This window comes from Chrysochloris asiatica, unplaced genomic scaffold, assembly GCF_000296735.1.
Source record: "Chrysochloris asiatica unplaced genomic scaffold, ChrAsi1.0 scaffold00277, whole genome shotgun sequence".
Classification (NCBI taxonomy): domain Eukaryota; kingdom Metazoa; phylum Chordata; class Mammalia; order Afrosoricida; family Chrysochloridae; genus Chrysochloris; species Chrysochloris asiatica.
Window position 1 is genome coordinate 3,581,067 of NW_006408795.1, and position 20,904 is coordinate 3,601,970.

Below are 20,904 nucleotides of genomic sequence, written 5' to 3' on the forward strand. Positions count from 1 at the left end.
CCTCCTCCCTCATTTTCCCATTTCCCAAACTTTCAATAAACCAAGCGGCCACAGTGCCAAAAAGAGGTGTTCTGCTTTTAAAAGATGCCCGACTATAAATGCCAGTCATAAATATTTAAACATTTTCTTTCAATTTCAAATCCAGACTGACGAGATGTCTCTAATTAGTTAGGAACGCACGTCTGAGCCCTGTCCAAGAACAGGATTTCACAAAGGAACCTGTAGTACTGACGCAGTAGATGTGCCTTGGGTACCAGTACCTAGGAGAGGTGGAGGAGGAGTCAAAAGCAAGCCATGGCACCCACCAGAATCATGTTTTGGTCCGAAATGATGAATTAGAATCACTTTTAATTCGATACTAAACTAATTTTTTGCTTCAAGCTCATATTTAGCTTAAGTTTTAAGTTGTTGTTTTTCTTTAGCTCCACAAAGAGGAAGGAGAATAATTGTAAAGTTGTTTAAATTTATTCACTTTCCCAAGGAAAGTTCACCTTTTCCTTTAAAAAATTCCTTTTTTCTCTCTGAAAATGACCCACGTTGCAAATATTCTCCAGAACTGATGTGTACTGCGTAAAGTTTCTAGTTCTAGCGTCTCCCCTCTGCTTACTGAAACCGCGTCCGCCCCCCAACCCCACGCCAACAGTTCTAGGTAGGGCGCTTGGAACTTGGAACTAGGGGGTTTGAGTTCTGTTTGAGGTGCCTGCCGGCCTAGCGCTGCTTTCCCTCCAACTGTGGGACAGGCAGGATTTCCCAGTTGAGACCTAAGATGCTGTGACCTCAATTTCAGACTCCTCTCTGCTCAGTCGCATTACAAATCAGTGTCCTGCCTTCCTCTCATAGTCAGATCCCATCATCGCCTGCATCGTGTAGCATCCAGGACTCGCAGTATCCCAGTGCCCTCCACCCATAAACCTCGGCATAGCCCACCGCTATCCATGGTCTCAACAGCCTGGGCCTCGAAGCCACTGGGTCCTGTGTTCACTTCCCATCCCCTTCTTGAACAAGAGTCTCCTTGAAGATAGGCGCTGGGAGGCGAGCCTTGGGATGGCAAGCCAACCCTTCCTGTTTTCGGGAAGCAGAGGCTTGGTGGCAACCAGTTTAGGCCCGGGCAGTGAGGAGTCGAGAGAGTGAAGAAAATGGAGCTCAAAGGGGATTGGGTCCCCCTCCTCCTTCCCCCTTTCGTCTTTCCATTTTCCTAGGCCTGCGATTGGGACCCAGCGGGGGTCGGAGTAACTGTGAGGACAAGTGGGGACACCCAATGAGGAGCCCAGAACTCTGGGCAATCACTATCCTTGACATTTTTATTTGACCTTTGAATGAATTCCAAGCACTGTGTGAGAGAGCAGCAGCGCTGCAACCCCACAGCGCCTGGAGGCTCCCGCAGCTCTCCCGGCGAATCGAACCCGGGCGGCGGGCTCTGACTGTGCTGTGTGGGCTGCCCGCTCCCCATCGAGAAGCTTCGAGAAGGTCTGCAGGTGAAGCTTCCCATCTCAGGGCTCCTTCCTCATGCTGCGAAAGCCGGGTCCGGGCTCAGCGTGCCCATCTGGTACAAGGACCAACCTTGGCCGGGTTCTAGGGGGCAAAGGCAAATGTCTAACGTAAAATACAAGCACAATTCAAGGGCTTCTTAAGTGTAACTCACTGGTAGGTTTCAGTTGCCATTCAACTTGGACACTACATGAAAGCTGTGCAAGTGTCTGTTTTGTGCTCTGTAAAGGGCCTGTTACAGACATTGTGCATCATAACCCACACGGATTATCCGCCCACCTCCCAGCATACTCAAAGGCTAGTTTGGAGTTCCTTGGAGTGGACGTGTGTGTGGCATGTCCATACGTGTGCGTGTGGTCGTTTTCCAGTGTGCACTGATGTGTGCACCACATAAGGGGTGCGTTATGGGTGCACTCACGGAGGTCGTTGGCTATAGAGCGTCTAAGTGCGTTTAACATCTCCATACTGGAAGGTTGGCAAATCTCTGCTTACACGGCAGAATTAAGCCAGGGTGCTTGGAATCTCGGATTTGATTTCCTCAATACGAACGATCGGTTATCTAGGAGGGCGGGCGAGACTTAGCTCCCATTGCTGTGTGTCCCGGCGGCGTGTGAGTCTGCGACTCGAGAGACCTTTGTGATTGCTGTGCAGAGCGCGGGGACTGGCAGTGTCTCCGCCCGCGCGGCGGAATAAGTCTGTCTACCCGCCGGCCAGCACGCTTTCCTTTGTTGTGGTCGCCTCGTCGGTCAGCCACGGATGAGGCAGCCACTGGTGGCGCTGGAAGCTCCAGACTGGCGCAGTGTCCGACGCACCCTCGAGGCTTGCACTTTGGAGGGTCTCGGCAACCGGAATTGGGGTGAAGGACACCTAGTAGGAAATGGACGTCGTCGCGAACCCTCGCGTGCAGCCTGGTCCTGCTCGAGGAGAACTAGGAACCTCATTTTTAAAATTAGCCTCCCATTTAGATGTAGATTTTGACCTCTCACCCCCAAACGGGAGGGAACTGCTACCCTTTCGAGCGAAATGCTAATCCCATGGGGCGAGTCCTGGCCACCAGCCCCGAGCTGGGGACCCCACGTTCGCGCGCGCTCCTTGGGAAGCGTCTCCAGGGCAGGGGTCTCCAGAGCTGCGAGTTCCTGCGACTCTCCTTTCTTCCCGCCCGCAGCCCGCGCTGGGAATGGGCGCACGCCCCTCCCAGCTCCGGGGATAGGGGTGGGGGCAGCTCGCTGGCCGGCTAGAGGAGGAGCTGGAGGCGGTGCGCAAGGCCCAGGCGGGGGCCGCTTTAAATGTGCAGCTGGACAGACGCGAATAATCAAATGCCGCTCGCCTAAGAGAAGGAGAACCGGGGCGCGCCCCTCCATTGCTGCCGCGAGCCGGGCCGGGACCCAAGCGTGCGCTGCTCCGGGTCTCTGCACCGGGTTCCGGGCTGTGCGCTGCTTGGGGAGGGCAGCTCTCCCCTCCCCTTCACTGCCTGATTATGCCTTGTCGTGGTTGGATACCTCCGATTTATTTATTTGCTTTTGGCTCTCACCCCGCGTGGGGAGGGGCTGAGGGGGATTGAGGGGACGGCGTGGGGGGAGAGCTTTGGTTGCTTTTAGAGGGTGGGTCGGACGGTTCTCGGGAGTGACTTATTTCTGGCAGTGGCTCCGGGTGCTTGGGAAAGCGGGGGGAGGGCGCGATGGAGCTGGGTAGGAGGAGGGAAGGGGTGGTCTCCTCGCCACTCTCTCCTAGGCGGAGAGCGAAGTGCTGTGCACTGGGGACCCAGCGGCAGCCACCGGATTTGCGGCCGCAGCAGCTTCGGGACCCAGTGCCGCACACAGCCCCCTCGCCCCCTCGCCCCCTCGCCCCCTCCCTCTGCCATTCTCCGCTCTCCACTTTCCCTCCCTCCCTGCTTTCTTTCTCCACCCGGCTCTCCTCCTCCTTACTTTTACATCCCCCTCCCTTCCCCTCTCAATCCACCTCCCGCGGTTTACAAACCGAACTGTCCTCCTCGGAGCCGCGCTTCCAGACTAGAAAATCTGGGAGTCTTTTCTCATTTATGCCGCGTTTCCATTAACTCAGTCCCAGCACTAGCTAATCCGCTGTACTGAAGGCAAAAGGAGGCTAATTAATGACCAGCTTTTCCAGTCAAGACCAGCGATAATTGCTTTGGTGGCCTTTATGATTACAAGATAAAAATGGACCCGGCCTGACATAAGAGGCACTGTGTACACTGCAAGACAGGAGGAAATTAAGAGTTGGGTAGCTGAATACAGAGCAGAAAATTACTAATAGAAGAGAGATAATGAATAGGCTGGCCAGGCATTCATGGGGAAAAATCCATTTTGTTACCACGCGAAATTAGGTGGTGGAAAGGAGTTTGCTAATTGTTCTCATCTTGTAGCAACCAGGACTGAGGCAGGGGCGTGCTTTTCAATTCATTTCCCTAGTAATTGTGAAAAGGGTATGCTGTCCAAGTGAGTCTCCCTGCAATTTGCGTGCGGGGTCTTTTCATTTTCCTGTTGCGTTTTTAATTGTTGCTAATATACCTTATAATGAAGCTAATGAGGGGAAATCAGGGTACAACTTTTAGCACACGAAGACAAGTGAAACGCACAAAAACGGCTTTCTCATATTTTTACCTACATGGCCACACCATGAGACAATCAGACCCTGAAGGAGTTTGAAAATTGAACTCCCTGAATCACCCGCTTCTACACCTCCAGTACTCCTTCCTTCCTTTTAAGGAAAGAAAAAACAAAAACAAAACAAAACTTAGGTGTGAAAGTGATGGAGTGTGTGTTGAGAAAGACACTCAAGTGCAGAGTTCTTACTATACCCGTGAATATGATTTTGAAGGCAAGCAGAACGATTTCTGGGATGACAAATCATCTGGCATATTAAGGAGAATATTAATATGAAAATGAATCAGACCAGTCCTACATTCTGTTGTGTGCTAAATAAAATTATCTGACATTTACTTGGAACCACAGAAGGATTCAGGTATTCCCATCCCTTTCTTCTGCCCTATACCCCTTATCCCCAACTTTTGGACTGTAGGAGCTGGGTAAATTTGTTTTTCACTCTGTACCTTTTTAAGAAGAGGAAGAAACAACATATTTTACTTACCGCAGCAAATTAGCTGCCAAACACTTTACATTGTTTAGTTTGAAAAACTGTCAGTCATGCGGAAATAAAAGTTAAGCATTTAACTTTCCTCTTGAAAAGATTGCAGTTTGTAATACAGTATTTGAAACAACATATTCACATTTGAGGGTTGCTGTTCTGTAAATTCCCTCCTGTTTTAATGCCAACACAGCATTTCCAAGTTACTTTTTTAAAAGTGTTTTGTGTTTGTTTTAATTAAAACAACAACAACAAAAAAAAAAACCTCGGGGTTTTAAGATGTCATGATTTGTGACGGACTAACATGTTCCTGGCCTTTTTTTTTTTCTGCAGAAAAGCAAGCTGAAGCTTCTGCCTCATCAGATAGAGCAAGAAGACTCCACCAAGTTTGTGGTCCTCACCCTGCTCTCCATTACATGCATTGTTGGGGTCCTCTTGGCTTCAGGAATCATCTACTGCCTGCGCCACAGTTCTCACTACAAGCTGAAGGAGAAGCTCTCAGGATTAGGGGGGGACCCTGGCTCAGATGCCACTGCTGCTTATCAGGTAAAAGGAGGCTTCTTTAAAAACTGGTGTATTCAGTCCCTCAACTCAGCAGACAGATTGTTTAACTTTTCTTTCCCTCCTCCCCATCTCCCAGCAGTTGTTCATTTATTCATATTTTAGTTTCTTTTTCTGGTGGCAATTTGGAGCTTCCTATTAGCATTCCTGCAAATATATTGCAACCATAGCTTTACCCCTCTTTCTATTAATCTTAACATGTTCTTGGATAGTCTCCTGGTTAGCTGTGAAAGCAAGTTGCTAATTAGAAATATGGAAAAAGTACAATGCATGAATTATATATTATCTGTTATCTTTCTTAGTTTGGCTTCTATTAATGAAAAATGTCAGAGGGGCAATATAAATTGGTTGTGTAGATGTTTGAAGATGTCTCTTAAATCATCGACTTCCTCAGGATCTTATATGAAAAGATCCTTTGGCCTGATTTGTTGCCACCCTTTGCTATTATTTGGATAAAGTGAAATATAATGCTGATAAATGGGAGGGGAACGAACCAAGGATGTCTCCACGAGAACAATGGTGGCAGCTGTGAACTGGGGGTACAGAAATATTACAGATGAATCTGGGAAATAAATGAAAAAACAATAAGATTGTGAACAAGGCAGGTTTAGACCAAAGTGGGCTCAGAAAAAAATTCACAGATGATTTTGGAAACTCTATAGTATATACTTCATGTTTTATATTGTCCTGTAATGAAAATATTCCTTCAGTTTTAATAGCAATGCAAGCTCAGACTATATAGATATATAAGCCAGAGCATTTGATTCCTTTTAATATAAAATACCATTTAATTTCAGGTGTGTTTAGGAAAGTAAAATAATTTACTTAGCCTGCATTTTAAAAGTCAAAGAGATATATATTTGTAAAACTTTTCTCACATTGGCTTAGATTGTTTTCTGTAGTCGCATGATTGTTATGTGTAATTGTTGTTGTTATTGCTAAGTGCCCCATACAGGGTTTCTGATGGGTTTGAAGGGACCTGTGGTTGGCAGTCCATTGCCTATCCTACAGTGAGTGCCATACTAGGACTCCATTATGTATAATAGGCCTTGTAAATAATACATTGCATTTTACAATTATATATAAATTAAATATTTTTATTCTCTCATCAGTTGGATGAGGGGTTGGAGGAAAGACTCTCAAGCTCTTTCCAGATGGTCTTCCCAAATTGTTCAGCATTATATCCTTTATGAGGTTGTCTGAGCTAGCTTTTTCCTGCCCTGTGGGTCAATCTGACCCTGTCTGACATAGGGATTGTGTAACAAATTTATAAATCTCTATAGTGAAAAGAAACCAGGAGATAAGTTCCTCCTTCACCTCAAAATTCTTAATATTGTCACTGAATTGAAAAACAAAAACAAAACAAAAAAACAGTTTTCTAGAGACGGAATTAGTAAAATCATCTCTGTATAAAGAAATGGCAAAATCAAATGTTTTTAAGATGCAAAAAAAAAAAAAAAATCACCTTTGAAAAAGAAAGCAGAAAAAAAAAGTTGCATAAATGAGCAAGAGTTTATTCAGAAATTCTGTTGAGAAAGGCCATCAATATTAGAAACAAAACAAAACACCCAGGGCTAAGGCTGTGACAGTACTATATCAATACATTATCACACTAATTCTCTTCCATGTGTGAAAGATGGGAGACCATCCTTTGATAGACTTTGAAATTCAAATATAAAATATTGATAGAATGGAAAGGTTGGACTTGCATGCAAAAATGGATAATTTTTACATACAGGTTGAAAATACATACTTAAAATTGAGTTTGGGATAATTAACAGAAAAAAAAAAATCTTCCCTGTGACAGCTCTAATTAATAGTATCTGTAATTAAAATCGTGCCCTTCCAGCAGGAAAATTGTTTGAATTTCTTAGAGTGACCTTTTTGCTGTTCCTCCTGGGGGCATGGTGGTTAAGTTGATATTGATTTTATAATAAGCTCTGGTTTGTTTAATCAGAATCTGTAATCCAGACAGTAAATGAAATGTGTGTTTTTCTTTAATTCTGATTAATAAAAAGCAGGGAAAAAGAAAGGAAGAACGCTTTTCCTTTAAAATCGTGACCTAGAAAAATTTGAAAATGAAATTATTTAAAAGACTTTCTGTTCAGCTTAGTTTTGAAATCACTACCAAATACTACTTTGATTAAAATGGATTGTTTACTAATCAGAAAATGCTGGTGCTCAGCTATTGTGTGATTTTTATTTGCTTAATCTTTTTAGCAAAATAGGGCTCAGCAAATGAGGAGAAGAATTACATGATTTTTAGTGTTAATTTTAACTGAGTAATTAAGGTCTCATAAGTGTGTAATTACAAATAGAGAATAGTTACATTTGAAAAAGAAGCAGGTATTCATTCATTCATTTATTCATTCATTCATGTATCCATAGTTCATTTGTGTTTCCCATAGCTGCCATAGAGACCATTCAAGTTTTGAAACAATGTCTGAAAAGTTTGTAAAATATTACAAACACAAAGCAGTATATTTCAGAAAAAGTTGTTGGTTCAATCTATTTATTTATTTTTAGAAATACTGTATTTAGCTGTTATTGTTGTTAAATACTGTTGAGTCTGCTCTGACTCATATGGACACTGTATAGGGTTCCCAAGGAGTAGCTGGTGAGCTTGAAACCCCAACCTGCAGTTCAAACCAACCGTGCAGTCCAGTGCTTTATTCCTCAGCTAATGCTATGCTAAAAATGGAGTCCTGGTGTGGCACTGTAGGATAAGTACTGGACTGCTAACCACAAAGTCCGTGTTTCAAGCCCATCAGCCACTCCTCAGAAGCCCTATATAGGGTCACTGTGAATCGTAACGGACAATAACAGCAATGCTACAAGTGACTTTGTCGAGAATCATCATAATTTACAAGAAAAATTGAAACACTGATATTTTGGTTTATTTCATTGGAACATGATAGAAACAGTCAATGCATTTTCAAAAAGTGTCTGGGAGAGAAAAAGATTGCTGTGTTAGTTAGGTTAGAAGGGCTCTAGAAAGGATAGAGTGGTAGGAGACAATAGAATAAGCTTCATTCAGACCAGGTTCTGAATTTACCTTCTAAACAAAAGAACTAAGTGTTATTATGTAGAGAGAGAGAAGAAAAGTGGAGGAGAACAGGAATCCTGTTAGGAGTATAGAAAAAAGTGAAGCTCAGAGTTGCTATTTTGAGTGAGGCATTGGTGCCCTCTGGTTGCCTGACTCCTCCTGCCTACGGAATCTAAAAGGAGAATACACTTGTTTCCAATGAAACAGCACAAGCATCAGGATTGTTGCGAGGTCCTTCTAGCAGGACTGGAAGGCAATGCATTATGGTGACTTTTTATGAAGTATTTGTCTATATTTGTCTATATGAGGCACATTTTGCAAGATACTTCTCCCTGAAGTTACTGGCAATCTGTATAACACCCATGCATGCATATAATTCATGGCACAGGACTTTCAGTTACAGTGGATCAAGAAGTGTTGCTGAAGAATTGGTAGGTTTTTCTTAACATTATTTCTAAGCAGTAAGTGACTTATAAACTACTAGATTCCAATCTAAACATCTGTAAACAATTTGTATCTTTTCTTCCTCAAACTAGAACTCTTTCATGGACAGAGTCAATATTTTAATGCTCTTTCACATGTGTGTGTGTGTGTGTTTGTGTGGAAGAGATTTTTGTTTGCGTTACCTATTAGAAAATCAAATCTTTTTTTTGACAGACTCTTATACTTTTAACACTTAACAAAATATCAATCTTATGAGTTATTCTACCAAAGTTTAAATTGCTCAGACTTGAAAGAATTGGCTAGATTAACTTTCAGAATAACAGAAGTACATTTTTAAAGTAATTTTTATTGGAATAATGCCAACCAAATGTTCACATCGTTTTTAGTAAGTGTTTTTTTGCTTTGAAATATATAAAACATAATGTAATTGGATTATGTGTATACTTCCTCATCTAGTCAATTTTGTTTACTTTTTTTTTTTTCTTTTTAGAATTGGCTTTGCATTTCATGTGTCATGTATGTGCACCCTAAGAATAATGTAAAGGGACAAAAAGAGTTGTGATATTTTGTGTACCAGTATATTTTATGTATATTTTTCATGTGCCCTGTTTCTATAAGTGGTGATTGGACAAAAACTGTGCCAAAAATGAGTTTTTAGATGATTAGAAGATATTCTCTTTCTCTTTCTCTACTGAGTCTGTTTTTTGAGTGTTGCATCCACTTCTTTGATGCTTTGATCATCTTTGAACAGTCAGTTTAATATTCTGCCAGCCCACTCTTCCTTCCACGACATGAGGGCAGAAACTCCTGCAGAATTTTCAGCAAGTTCCCTTTTGATGGTTTATTTCATAATACCGAGTAGGTTTCCTTGGGTGCTTTGAGGCCTTTGGAACCGAACCCAAAGAGAAGCATGCATTCAGGCTATGGGGACGGCCTGTAAACAGAGCCGCTAAGTGCACATCTTGGTTGTCACTGTGCCCATTAGCAAGTGATTATTAATGTAATGACAGTGTGCATGCTGATTGCTGGTATTTGGGGCTGTTCCATCAACTCCGGCTGATGTGTTTATGAGTCCAAATGTACTCTGACTTCTAACCTTTGGTGGAGGGAAAGCCAGGGTCAACAAAGAGAGAAGACATATCACAAGTTGGCTTATTATCTTCAACTTTGAATTAAGAGAACCTTCTTTTCCTAGGTGAGTTTAAACTTCTAGAATTGACGTAATCACTAGTAATAGCAATGGCAAAAGGGTGGGATGTTCCCAATTAAGTTAGAAAAGAGAGTGAAATTTTCTGAGGTTTACTTGACCCCCAGCAACAAGTTTCTAACAAAGCTTTTTACATGTCAGTCAGCAATAGATCTTAAAATGATTTTTCTTTGCTATATATTTAACATTTCAAGTTAAAAACAAAAACAAAAACAAAAACCCTATATATCATGCTAAAAGATTAAAATGTATATCATGTTTCAAAATGTGAAAGAGCACTCCAAACTTGTTAAAAATATTTCTTTTAAATTTAGTAAAGCTTGGATATTAAAGTAATTTTATCTTTACAAAAAAAGTTTATAATTTTTTTTCTCCTTTGCAAAAAGTAGAATTCTGTAGGTAGAATTCTCTTGAAACTGTTCAAATACTGATTTGTTTTTTCAGGTGTTTGTGTTTGGTTTGTCTTCTCAAAATAGGTGCCCCTTGGAAACAATATACAGAGTCACTATAGTTGCACCCAACGTGATTATCTTATATTGAACACACATGCAAACAAAAATATGTCTTGGAATGTTGTGGACAGAATTTACCCTCCTCAAAGAAAAGTTTTGCAAGGTTTCTTCTCCAACTCAAGAAGCATGGATTTTGGTACCAAATAAGCAAGTTCAGTAAGCATTTGTCTATTTTACTAGTTGCTGTTATTGTTAAGTGCCCTCGAGTTGGGTCCAACTATAGCGACTGTGTATATTGTTTCCAAGGAGCAGCTGGTGGGACTGAACCACCAACCTTGTGGTTAGCAGTCCAATGCTTATCCTACAGTGCCATGCCAGTAAGCCCAGGAACATTTCTGGGCATTTCAAGGCCTTAGACCTCAAGGAGTTTGGCACCTATTTTGAAAAGACAAACCAAACACCTAAAAAATCAAATCAGTATTTGAACAGTTTCAAGAGAAGTCTACCTACAGAATTCTACTTTTTGCAAAGGAGAAAACATTTTTAAACTCTTTTTGTAAAGGTAAAATTAAGAAAAGTCTAACATCCAAGCTTTACTAGAGTAAATTTAAAAGAAATATTTTAAAAACAAGTTTGGAGTGCTCTTCCACATTTTGAAGCATGACATACATTTTATTTTTTTAGCATGATATATAGGGTTTTGTTTTTTGTTTTTTGTTTTTTACTTGAAATGTTAAATATATAGCAAAGAAAAATCATTTTAAGATCTATTGCTGACTGACATGTAAAAGGCTTTGCTGGGGGTCAAGTAAACCTCAGAAAATTTCACTCTCTTTTCTAACTTAATTGGGAACATCCCACCCTTTTGCCATTGCTATTACTAGTGATTACATCAATTCTAGAAGTTTAAATTCACTTAGGAAAAGAAGGTTCTCTTAATTCAAAGTTGAAGATAATAAGCCAACTTGTGATGTGTCTTCTCTCTTTGTTGAACCAAGAGCTGGAGGAACTCCTGATTAAAACTACGTGTACAGAAAGGTTCTTTACAAATTCCTTTTCTTCAGCTCTCCAACTGCCCTTGTGATGAGTCACCAAAACCAAACCCAAATTCATTGCCATGAAGTCAATCCTTATTCATAGCAACCCTATAGGACCAAATAGAAGTGCCCTATAGGGTTTCCAAGATTGGAGTAAATATTTATGGAAACCAACTGCCACATCTTTCACCTGAGGAGCAACTGGTGGGTTCAAGCTGCTGACCTTTTTACTGGCAGCTGAGCACTTTAACCACTGCTCTACCAGGGCTCTTTGTGGTGATTCAAACAATTATTATTTGAGGAGTGCTCCCTGAGGGGCTGTGAAGGTTCTTGTTTAATGTTCACAACCAGGGCGGTAACCAGGGTAGTATTACCATCCCTGCTTTACAGTTGACTTTCCCGACTTGTGACTTATACAGAATTGTACAGCTAGTAGGTGGCAGAAATGGAATGAGGATGTATCTGCTGTAATGTACTCTCAGCCCAGTGCCCTTTCTACTACATCTTGGAGCCTAGGGCACACACCCCAAAATGACAGGCACCTTTCTCTTCAGATTCCCAGATTTGTGACATTTCCTCTCCATTCTAGTTTTCCTCAAGGGGTAAAGCATTGTTGTTGTTGTTAAGTGCCATCGACTCAGTTCCGACTCATAGCGACCCTGTATAGGGTTTCCCAGGAGCAGCTGGTGAGCTTGAACCACCGACCTTGCAGTTCAAATGGCTTTGAAGTCTGGTGCATTAACCCACAGCGGTAGGGGATTAAAAAAGAACAGCTAGTTCTGCTAGAAGTTTATAGTTGTTTATAGGCAAGGAATGAAATAATAGTAAACAATACAATTTCATAAGTAACTATGAGGTAATATGTAGAGGTAATATGATGTAGGATTTCCTAGCTGGTGCAAATTTAAACACTTGATTACTAGTTGAAACATTGGCAGTTCACATCCTCCCAGAGGCATCTTGGAAGAGAGACTTGACAAGTTACTTTCCAAAGCTCTCAGCCTTGAAAACCCCGAGGAATAGCTCTGCTCTGCACACATTGGGCCACCATAAGTTAGAATTGACTTAATGGCAACAAACAACCACATATTGTGTAGAAACCAAATGCTGCAGAATTTCAAAGGAGGTGCACAGAAATCAAAGACAGCTGGTAGTTAGAGAATTCTGTGGTGGAACCTTGAAGGATGGGCAGGACATAGATGAATGAAGGGAAACTAGAGAGGACATTTCAAGTAAAAAATATGAGCGAAGGCACTAGATATTCATGTTCTTTTTGGGAGAGCAACCTCACAAGGACAAAGCATTTTGTCAAGCACTGGAGAGTGACTTTGGTAAAGATCCGTGAAAGTCAGCTGGAGAATATCAACTGAAGGCAGGAAACATTGGGAGAGTGACCAAAGGCACAGTGTAGGAAGGGTTTCTGCTGTAGGCAATAGGTTGGTCTAGAGGACCACTCAGGTTTGTTCCAACTCTGTGATTCTACACTAAGGACAGAGTCTGTCCTCTCTGGCACGTGTGAAATGGTTCAACTTCACAGTACTGCTGAGAAGCAACTTGAGTAGATAAGAAGAACCACACTCTGGTTTTTGCTTCTGCCATTCCATTCTTTTCTTCTCATCTCTTCTTTCCTTCTTGTTATATACCCATTCCTTTGGGTGTCTGGTCCAGTGTTGGCAAAGTATCTTTCTGAGGCTCTTCTTTCTCGCCCATAAGATGACAAGGATATGTGCTCTTTGCTGAGCTATTGTTAAGATCAAGTTAATTAGTGTAGATGCTAATGCTTTGTTAACTGTCAAATTTTACTCAGTAGTTAAACCAAAATAAAGACCGTAAAACAAGCCCAACGCCTTAAAGTTCATTCTGACTCATAGCAACCCTAGAACACAGAGTAGACCTACCCCCATAGGGTTTCCAAGGCTGTAAATCTTTATGTAAGTGGACAGCCACATCTTTCACCCACAGAGTGCCTGGTGGGTTTGAACACTGCCCTTTCAGTTAGCAATGGAGTGCTTTACTACAAGGGGTCCTATATACTGGTTATGGGTACTCAAAGATATTTGTTGATTAGCACTGCATTCATTTGAATTGCTAGTACTCCTGATGAAAAATCCGTCTGTCCTTTCTCAAGGTAGATATTTTATTGTATAATCTCCTTTGTATGGGCTGCTCTTTCTTCTTTAGCCTTAGATTCAGACCAGTGGGGTGCATTTTCTGCTCCAAACTTAGAACATACAATCTATGAAGAAAACATAAGACATCTAAGGAAACCAGGAGAGAACTTCATGACATCCTGTTGCAGGCATTTTATAGAAGGCACATGTCATGATGTAACTGTCTGGTGAACTTGTAGGTAATCATTTCCACCTCCACATACCTCTCCATCTTTCCAGGACCAGAAAGTCAATGAAGTCAGCCCTGGGATATGTAGCTAGAGCAAGATAGACCAAGGTCATCTTCAACCTGAAGGGATCTACTCCTGACAAACCCCCACCCCACCCAGAGAAGTGTTCCATTCCTGTCAATCTGAGAAGTCCAGCTGTGGTAGTTCTTCATAGGGAGAGATGAAACGTCTGTGCAGTAAAGTGTAACTAGAGAGATCTGCTGCTTGGTGACATTTTGTCAGATTCTGACATGAAAGGATGCTGAGCTATTTTGAAATAAAGTGGGTGTTGGGAGATGAAGAAGCTCAAAGAAGTAAAGGGAAGTGTAAAAAGTTGATTAAGTAAGGGATTTAAAAATGAATGGTACAAGGGTGTGGAAGAAATTGTAGAGGGTAGGAAATAGGTGATTGAGGGCAGATGTAGGCGAGGAGGTACATTCATCCCATCTCCCATCATGCAACTTACAAAATGTGGCTCTAGTTCAGAAGGGCTGGTCTCCACCCACCCTTAGCTTTTCCTCTCTGCAGTTCCTGTTGTTCCATCTCCTAGTCACTGTATACGGTGTGAAAAGCTATGGCAAACTTCCTTTAAGGAAATCGAAGTTCTTAATGGGTGTGAATAAAAGTCATGTCCCAGCTTAATGTCTCCTTTGGGTGACAACCTCATGCCTAGGCACCATAGCAAAGAATCCCACCCATGTGCATAGAGGTGAATGGACCTGGAAGGCCATTTTGGATCCTTAGGTACTCAAGCCATCTGCACTTTAAAGCAAACTTTTTCAACCTCTTACTTTGATGGGCACTAGAGAATGTGATGATGATGAATGGTATTATCCACAGTGAAATGCACGAGCCTGTCAAAAATAGTAAAGCCTGGCTCTTAACACAACACGTACACTGGCATAAAAGAAGGTAAGAAATTATATGAGGTGAGAGAGTGAGGAATGTTAGCTTGAACCTTCAAAGGAATACAGGAGTTGAGTATTTATAAAGGGAGAAAGCTTTGGAAAGAACAATTGCACAATCAAACTGAGAAGAATAAGGCAGATGAAAGTAGTTTCCCAAAGTCCAACAATGGCCATTTAAAGGACTAAATGAGGAGGACTGACTCGGCCAGCCGTCTTCAGTGTGAAAGGCTCTGAGCATTGGAAACAAAGTGACTGGCTTTTTCTCTCCTCACTCGTGAAAGGTCTTGGGGTGGCACAAATGATTTATAACTACTAATTGAAAGGTTGGTGGTTTAAACCCACCCAGCCCAAGCAGTGTTAGGGATAAAAAGCATGGCAATGTGCTTCTGTAAAGATTATAGCCAAGGAATTCCTATGGAGCAATTGTACTCTGTAACGCATGAGGTCGCCATGAGTTCGAATCAACTTGATGGTACTGGGTTTGGGCTTGGTTTTCCTGAGCCAAGAGGATATTTGTTATTAAAATTCCTTTTGTCCACACTTCTTGAGTTCTCTTTGGCTGTTACTCCTGTGATCTCCAGTCTCCTCTTTGTCAGCTCATTGACTCAGTATACCTCTGGCTGGAAGCACCTCTCTCAAGGTTCTGTGACTGTAGGAGTTGAGTTTCCACTGCAAGGATGAATATCCCTGAGAGCCCCTACACAGTTATAGAAGCTCTGGATTATTGAATTTAGCAGCAGTCCAGTAACCTTACTTCTTCTAAGGATGCTGCTCTTCTTGATAGTACCCATAAAGTGTATTCCAACTCAGTTGTTGTTGTTAAGTGCTGTCGAGTCGGTTCCAACCCATGGCGACTATGTATATGGTTTCCAAGGAGCAGCTGATGAATTTGAACCTCCTTCCTTGTGGCTCAAAATGACTTTGTGGTCCAGCACATTAACGCACAGTGACACACTTAGAAAACCATTTCTTTTAAATTATTGAAGGACCCATGTAAGGATTCCTAGGTGGCATGAATGGTTAAGCCCTTGATTACTGAGTGAATGGCTGGTGGTTAAACCAGAGGCTTCTTGGAAGAAGGCCTAGCTATATGCTTCAAACAGGCCAAGTGTTGAAAGCCTTGTGAAGCACAATTCTACTTTGACACACCTAGGGTGACCAAGAGCCACTGTTGACTTGATGACAACTGGGGAAAAAAGAATCAATATCCACGGAGTGAGGACTACCTGGAGTGAAGTGTGTGGTACAGACAAGAAATGCTGTGATCACGCAGGTTGGGATACGCAGGGAAGACCCCTTACAGCAGGAGAGCAAGATGATGTCAGAGACAGAAATGGAGGTAGATATTTCAGGTAGAGGGATGAAGTGGACAAAGCCAAGAAAGTTTGAAACATGCTTTTTGGACAATGAACAGGCAAACCTTCCTGGAGCTGTGGCTTATGTTAGGGAAGAGGAGAGTTTAGGAAAGGCTGAGTTCAGATCGAAGAGTCTTGAATGCTTGAATAAAGCAGAGGGGATTTCAAGGACCTGGCAGGTTTTTCCTTGCCTGGTTTAGATTGGCACTGGGCATGTGTCTGTGTGACATCACAGTCATTTCCTCATGAGTTGAACAGTGACAACTTGTTTTATTACATTCCCCAAACCAAAACCAAAACCCACTGCCATAAAGTTAATTTTAACTTCTAGCCACTCTCTAAAGCCACAGTAGAACTGCCCCATAGAGTGTCCACGACTTTAATCTTTTAGTTAGCAGTCCAACATTTGACCTCTATACCATTTTAGGCAAGCTAAATGATACTGTTGGCTTTCTCTATTTATTTAACAGTCCTGAAACTTTGTTGCTCAAATTATTTAAGTCTCTACTGGGATTTTCTTATTAGGGAGAAATGGGATCTAAGGAGCCCCCATAGCCCAGTTAAGTGCTTGGCTGCTATCACAAAGGTTGGAGCTTGAATCCCACCTAGCCGCACATAGGAGTAAGACCTGACCATCTGCTTCCATGAAATCACAACCAAGAAAACTCTCCAGTTTTACTAATGGGACAGTTGTACTCTGTCCCATTGGATTGCACCTAACAACAATACCACAAATGGAATCTTGCTAGGTTACTTCTTTATTAGAGCAAAGTACAAGGTAACAATGTGCAAGGTCTGCGACACCAGGAAGGTAACAGTGTGAATGTGTACTCTTTTAAGATTTTTAATATATATGATATGTATTCAATAAAAAAAGAATTTGAAAGACAAACAAAAATAAAGTAAAACAATAGTTGTTATTGCTAATTGCCATCCAGTTGTTTCTGACTCATGGTGAGTCCATGTAAATGAAGTGTCTGGGTTTATGGTTGTGACGTGTGTATATGATCATTTGGCAAAGAGAAAAAGGAGGGTTCTTAAACAAATAAAGTCTAGTTTTTTAAAATGCAGAATTTGGTATGGTGTTTGAGAAATATGAATATGAAATACAGGTTTAAAATGTGGATCGACTTTATGAAGCTTAAATGTAAACTAAGAGAGTTTATAAGTGGTAATGTTTAAGGTCCTCTTCACTTTGAGCAAGCAAGGTTGTATCATCTGCATATCACAGGTAGTTAATGAGTCTTCCTCCAGTCCTGATGCCACGTTTTTCTTCATATAACCCAGTTTCTTGGAATATTTGCTCAGCATACAGGTTGAATAAGTACGGTGAAAGAATACAGCCCTGTTGCACACCTTTCTTAATTTTAAACCATTCATTGTTCCCATGTTCTGTTCGAACAACTGCCTCTTGGTTCATGTACAGATTCCTCATGAGCACAATTAAGTGTTCCGGAATACTCATACTTTGCAATGTTGTCCATAGCTTGTCATGAGCTACATAATCGAAAGCCTTTGTGTAGTCAATAAAGCACAGGTAAACATCTTTCTGATATTCTCTTTCAGCCAAGATCCATCAGACATCAGCAACGATATCCCTTGTTCCATGGCTTCTTCTGAATCCGGCTTGAACCTCTGGAAGTTCTCTGTCAATGTATGCTTGCAGCCTTTTCTGTGTTACCTTAAGTAAAACTTTACTTGCATGGGATATCAAAGAGATTGTCCGATGAGTACCGCATTCTGTTGGGTCACCTCTCTTTGGAATGGGCACAAATATGGATCTCTTCCAATCAGTCGGTCAGATAGCTGTCTTCCAAATTTCTTGGCATAGATGAGTGAGTGCCTCCTGCGCCACCTCACTTTCTTGAAAAATTTCGATTTTTATTTCATCAATTTCTGGTGCCTTGTTCTTTGCCAATTCCTTCAATGCACCTTGGACTTCCTCCTTTGGTATCATTGGCTTTGGATCATATGCTACCTCTTGAAACAGTGGACTCAAGCGTGTCAACAATAGTGAGGTTGGCCCAGGATCGGGCAGTGTTTCATTCTGCTGTGCATAGGGTCGCTATGATTCGGTACCAACTCAGTGGCAACTCGGTACCAACAACATAAGTGGTAAATGCTGGAATTAATTACATGCATAGGATAATGTTGACATCAAATTGTAACTAGGTCTAAATCCTCTAAAGTAAAATTTGATTTGCTCTATAGGTAAGCATTTCATCCTTTAAATTAATTAAGTAAAGAAATGAAGCATAAGAATAAACAGTGTTTCTAAAATTATATTTTGCATAGACCCTCAAAATGTATACTTAAACCAGAAAATATGTTGTTGAGTTGAAGGAAATAAAATACAGACTCACCTTTAAAAATAATAATAATAATAATAATTTGGAGTAATACTTTACCTAGTTTACATGTTTCAGAATTATTCCCCCATGGTTTTCTTATCCGCTACTAGGTTGTGTTGTTGTAAGCATCAAATCCTGTATAGGATTTCTGAGGAGCGGCTGGTGGATTTGAACCACTGACCTTGCGATTCAAACTGACCTTGTGATTTAGTGCAGCATTATCCTGCAGTGCCACACCAAGACTCCATACTAGGTTGTTCGAATTTGCAATCGAAATGTGAAAGGGAGAAAATTGAGGAAAAAAGAGTGACTCTTTTTTAGGTTCCTTTCAAAACTTTTACTTTCTGACCTTGACCGCTGTAATTTGCCAGATTATGGGAATGTAATGGTGTATTTTCATTGTGTTTACCCTTCCCTGTTAATTATCTGCTTGCTTCTAGATATGGATTATTTGGTCACATCTTGAGTCTAGAGATTTCAAATTGATTCCAAATGAGAAGCAAAGCAAAGATGATACACTGGGTGCAATAAAATGGCTTTTGTCCCCTCTAGACAGCCACTCTGTTGATCACACTCACATCACCATCCTGACTCTGCCTCCTGCCTGTCCCACCACCAAAGTTTCCCTCCTCCAGCCCCTCCCTCTCGAAATGGAAGGCAATTTTAGTTTCATAATATGGTACTGTCAGAGAAAAAGAGGAAGACCCCAAACGAGATGGATTGGCCAAGTGGCAGCATCAGTAGACTCAAGTGTGGCAAAAGTAGTGAGGTTGGCCCAGGATCGGGCAGTGTTTCGTTCTGTTGTGCATAAGGTCGCTATGAGTCGGTACCGACTCGATGGCACCTAACAACAACAACACAACAATGTGGTGCTGAAGGATAAGCACTGGCTGCTTATGCTGGTGGTTCAAACCCACCAGCTGCTCCTCAGAAACCCTATGCAGGGTCACTATGAGCCATAACCGACTCAATGGCACTTAACAACAACAACAAATGAAGTAGTAGACTTGCTGGGCCATAGAAATGGTTAATATGCTCAGCAACTATCCTGAAGGTTGAAGGTTTGAGTCAACCCAGAGGCACCTGGGCATAAAGTCCTAGCAATCTATTTTTAAGAAGCCAGCCATTGAAAACGCTATGGAATACCATTCCATTGCGACACAATAGTTGTCATGACTCAGAATTAATCGGTGTGGAAATAATGAGCCTTTTCTCATCTTGGTTGTAGAGAATAACCTTTTAAAGATTCTCAGAGGCCTTAGTGTGGAGCTTTGGTGGCAAAACGTTTAAGCCCTCAGCTCCTACATGAGAGGTTGGTGGTTTGAACCCACCTAGTTTTTCTCCCTGTAACCATTATAAACCCCTAGCCAAACCCACTACCAGTAAGTCCTTTCTAGCTCACACAGCATGGGGAACCATGGTGCAGTTCTGCTGTGTCACTTGGAGCCCCTGTGAGTTGGACTGACTCAGTAGCACCCCACAGCAGCAGGACTTAGAAATCAGAGCCCTTTGTTTCACAATTGAGAGATTAAAAGCTGCCTGTGGTCACCAGCTTGTTATTGGCGAAGCCACTAAACACTCAGGTCTTTGGAGTTCTGTTGCAGAACTCCTCAGAGCATGCTCAGTCATCTTGCAGTTAGTTTGTCTGTCATTCAAATCGGTTTCAGGTGGAATAATGGGTCCTCAGAATGATTTGCACTTTCTGAAAATGTAAAGGCAGCTGCTGCAGTAGCTACTCCCATCCCCCAGCCCTTCCTGCCCCCAGCCCCCTGGTGGCCTTGCCCTTTAGCTTTAATTACGCTGTGGCAGTGGCCGAAGAATGGAAAGATGTGAATACCTTTTGTATTCCTGGGCTTGGTCCCCCATAGTCCCTGAACTATCCCTTGTGCTGTTCTATATCTGAACCTTTGTTGGGACTGAGCCCTGACTCTGAAAGCCCTGCCCCCTGTCTTTACACATCCAAATCATCCCCATCTGTCAGGCCTGCTCAGAACCTACATCCTCCCCAGCCCAGAAGGACCAGTCCCTCCTCTAAACACGAGGCCCTTTATCTGAGCCCCTTCATTGTGCCCTTTCATCATCCTTCATACTGGGAGTTACTTTTTCAACAGTGTTGGAGAGTGACAGACCTGGGTATAGAGCCAAGCTCCTTATCCTGTGGGAATGGCTTAATCTGCTCAGGACAGCCTGGGTGTCTTTAAATGCCACATCTGTATAATAAACATAAAGCACCTAGCAGGGGACTTTTAGGTGCTCAATAAAAAACAATCAATAAACTGAACTAAGACATCCATGTGAGAAGAGAGGGTCTAGGGGGAACCATTTAGAACTCTGGAAAATGATTACATTGTAATTCCAATGTCCAGAACAGTGCATGGCTTAAAGGAAGCAATGGGTAAGCAGTTGCTTAAAGGAAGCAATGGAAAACATTGTAGATATTGTTGATGATGATGGTTATCATGGAAAATAACCATAATTATCTTTTGAGGAAAAAGAAAATCGGGAAAGTGACAAAAGTTTCATGTTTTCTTGTAGAAAACAGCTGCTCATTGTGATTTTTTTATTTTTAT

At 41.9% G+C, this 20,904-nt stretch overlaps 1 protein-coding gene across 1 annotated transcript in view; it reads left to right on the forward strand.

Moving 5' to 3' along the window:
• PTPRN2 (protein tyrosine phosphatase, receptor type, N polypeptide 2) overlaps window positions 1-20,904 on the forward strand; it is a 1,341,366-nt gene that overhangs the window by 1,129,902 nt on the left and 190,560 nt on the right. The window contains exon 12 of the mRNA XM_006874435.1: window positions 4,927-5,139. Coding sequence (XP_006874497.1) covers window positions 4,927-5,139 — 213 coding nt within the window. The remainder of the gene's footprint in view (window positions 1-4,926; window positions 5,140-20,904) is intronic.